Source organism: Chanos chanos, chromosome 15 (genome assembly GCF_902362185.1).
Source record: "Chanos chanos chromosome 15, fChaCha1.1, whole genome shotgun sequence".
NCBI classification, from domain to species: Eukaryota; Metazoa; Chordata; class Actinopteri; order Gonorynchiformes; family Chanidae; genus Chanos; species Chanos chanos.
The window spans coordinates 2,284,941-2,288,233 of record NC_044509.1 but is presented as its reverse complement, the minus strand read 5'-3'; the positions used below and the strand labels follow the sequence as shown (position 1 = coordinate 2,288,233).

General features: G+C 47.5%; 1 protein-coding gene across 1 annotated transcript in view; it reads right to left on the bottom strand.

The window, feature by feature from the left end:
- The window catches only part of sipa1 (signal-induced proliferation-associated 1), a 24,588-nt gene extending 23,972 nt beyond the window's left edge, over nt 1-616 (bottom strand). Inside the window, exon 1 of the mRNA XM_030792921.1 lies at nt 1-616. This exon is cut by the window's left edge and continues 540 nt beyond it. Coding sequence (XP_030648781.1) covers nt 1-616 — 616 coding nt within the window.
- Nucleotides 617-3,293: the final 2,677 nt, after the last annotated feature.

The following is a 3,293-nucleotide window of genomic DNA, read 5'->3' as shown; positions in this document are numbered from 1 at the left end:
CGGGCATCGCAGACGGAGAGGAGCACGATTTGGCCTTCTTCACCAGCGACTCCGGTTTTGGGGGCTTGGCGGGTTTCGGTGAGTCCCCCGCGGGTGCCGAAAGGGCTCGGAAGAACCCGTCGGGTTCGGGCAGGGTCTCGTGCAGGCCCAGGAGCAGGAAGGGGTCTTTGAAGCGGAGGGCGTTGGGGCTGAGTGCGGCAGGCTCCTCTGTGCCGGGTTCGGGGGGGAGTTGACTCTGTCGTTCCAGGGAGGAGAGGCTCCCGTACTCCCTGTGGAGAACCAGCCCCGCCTCGCCCTGCCCTCCCGCTCCCGTTTTCTCCCCTCCGGCTCGGCTCGTCTTGGCCCCACCCTTCCCCGTCGAGTCCAGATCCCCCAGGGTCACGTCGCTGTTACTCCTCTGCATGATATGGCCCCGTCCCGCCGACCGGAGGTTCAGCGCCCGGCTGGGCCTGATGCTGTCGCCCTCTGACCCCTCCCCATCCCTCCTCGGGGGCCACTCGGGCACCGTCTGAGCGCGGAGCCCGGCGTCTCGTTTGTGGTCGAAGTTGACGGTGGACAGGGGCGGACGCGGGCTCTGTCTGCGCAGCTTACGGATGAAGAGATCGTCGGACTGCATGGTGCCGCGCCGACGCCGAGACGCTACGCTTTATCGTTCCTTTCTTTCTTTTTTCCCTCCTCTTCTCTGAGTCTCACTCCTTTCTTTTCACACCTCCTCCCACTCCCTGTCTTTCTCTCCGTGTGAGGTGCTGTTTGGAATGCTCAGGTGACAGACACAAAAAACACCCGCACCAGCCATGAAGAGGAGAACTCCCTGCGATTAAGGACCCATTCCACACAGAACGGGCTAAACACTGTCCTCATCCAAGGAAATTGCCAGTATGAACCAGAAAAAAAAATAGACCTTTAAAGACAGTACCTGTGCAGGTATGCCTGGCACAGCCTCAGGGATACATTTTAACAGAGTCTTCACTCACAGATCAATCAACTTCATCTTTTTTTTCATTAAATATCCTCTTTTTTTTTTTGGAGCGGCGGTTATTCCTAGCTGGGAGATCCGGCGGTGCTTAGATTAGATCCTGAGTGATCCCGGGGTGAGGAAAGAGTTGTGGATCTCCTGCTAAAGCCCAGCTGGATCCATGCGAATCCGTTCGTCTGGGCCACTCTGCCACACACTGGCTCTCAGTCTCTATAGGCAGCTATGGTTCATCCTCCATACACACACACACATCCTGTATAAGAACAACAACAAAGGAGCCATTAGTCTTCACACCAAAGCTAGAAAGAGAGAGGGAAAAGAGATAAAGAGGGAGACATTCATTAGGGAAAAACGAGTGAGTGAGAGAGTGAGTGAGTGAGTGAGTGAGTGACAAGAATAAAACATAATCTTAATCTTGACCCTTTGGACATCAGATACATTCACACTAAAGCAGTATATTGCAATTCCCCTGTAGAATTGTGACATGTAACGTGTCAACAGAGGTAAAAAAAAAACAACACACACACACAAAAACAAAGGTTTTCGCAAAAACGGAAATATCCCAACTGACTAAACCTGATAAAACGCTGCAGCACAAACACCTATAAAACGTTATAAAGCAAATAAAGCAAAAGCAAACTTTTTTTCTTCTGTCCTAGGTGAGTGAGTGTGATCGTCACATACCAGCGTTCAGTATCAAACTTGAAAACACGTATGACGCGAGAGGCATTGTTCCGTGTGACTTTATACCTCCCGCTCTGGCTTTTGCTATTATTTTTTCCCTTCTAAAAATAGCACGTGAGCAGCAGCCATACGGCAGACCACATCCACCCCTTCCACCATCACAATAGCGACAGACACACAGGGGCTTCCTGCTGACTGATACAGCTTAAGAATAAAACTAATAAAAAAACAAAGTCCTGCCTGCCAACCAGTCTCCCTCTTTCCTCTGCTCTCTCTCTCTCTCTCTCTCTCTCTCTCTCTCACACACACACACACACACACACACATCACTCCATCATCTATTGTTGTAATAAGCTGAAGGTCACCGCCTCCAGGACTAGAATCCATTTTTTGTAAACTCTGGGTACATGTATTGTGTTTAAACCTTATCTTCAGGACCTGACGGCTGTCATATGGAAACAAAACAATAGCTTTTGAAATGTGCTGCACCATACCAAGCCTGCTATTCATGCCTGTAAATGCTTTCTATGTGCCAATTACGCTTTCACTAATATAAATACTCTCCATCAGCCTCGATAGTTTTCCCGATACAAGACACATATGTCACACGACACAAACACCCGCATGTTCTCGTCCACAGCTGCTCAACACACCTCACTCACTCACTGACTCGTTTAGTCAACCTCCCGATTGTGTTTCTCATTCATTCATTCGTTCACTCATTAACTTTCACACTTACTCAGTCAATCGCTCTGTCGCAAAAAAAAAATCCACTATCCGTAACAATCTAAGACTCTGCAATCTTTCATATTAACGATATTATCTATTTTTGACTTTGTTTTGGGAAATAATCTCAGCATGGTGGTAAGATTCATTCCAAAAGGCAGAAAAATACCTTTCATTTTTGATAATGGTGAAAAACAGATGGAAAACCTAATTGTGCAAGCACCAGAGATGAGTTTTTAGTGTTAACCTTAAGCGTCATTGAACGTAGCTTATAAAACAAAGAGAAAGAACCGCTCAAAGCTACAGCTATCTGCTCTAAACGATACCACCAAGTGTGTCCCACTTAGACATCTCACAGACGACAGATTAGATTGACCGTTTCCCCCTGTAGCTGTCTGTGAACACTCGGGCAAAATTAGTCTGCTGGAGCTGATATTTACCTCGTTGAATGCGTCCCGTACATTTTACAAGAAGTCATGAATAAACGCCGCCAGATATCCTGTTGTTAACGTGTAATGACAAAAAATATACATATCTTGTTCAAAACGAAACAATGACCTCAACTAATTTTCAAAGTACAACCAACGCCATCACCACACGTCTAGGAGAAAAACGCGAACAGTCGAGCGCAAACTGGCATTACAGTAACTGTTTAAACAGCTTTCGGAATCACCGCCACTTCAGCCTGGAAACTGTCGTCTCGATGGAAAAATGTGTAAAAACTGAACTCACCGGCAACAACAATAAAGCGGCGTCTGTCAACACGCCCGCTGATTCTTCGTGCCTCTTTTCTTTCCCTTCCTCCTAAATTCTGGGTCGAAATTCAAATTGACGTCAATTATGCAAAGTCGGAAACCAGTTTGCCGTCAATGTGAAGAGATGGAGGAGAGACAAGTTATATGTATCG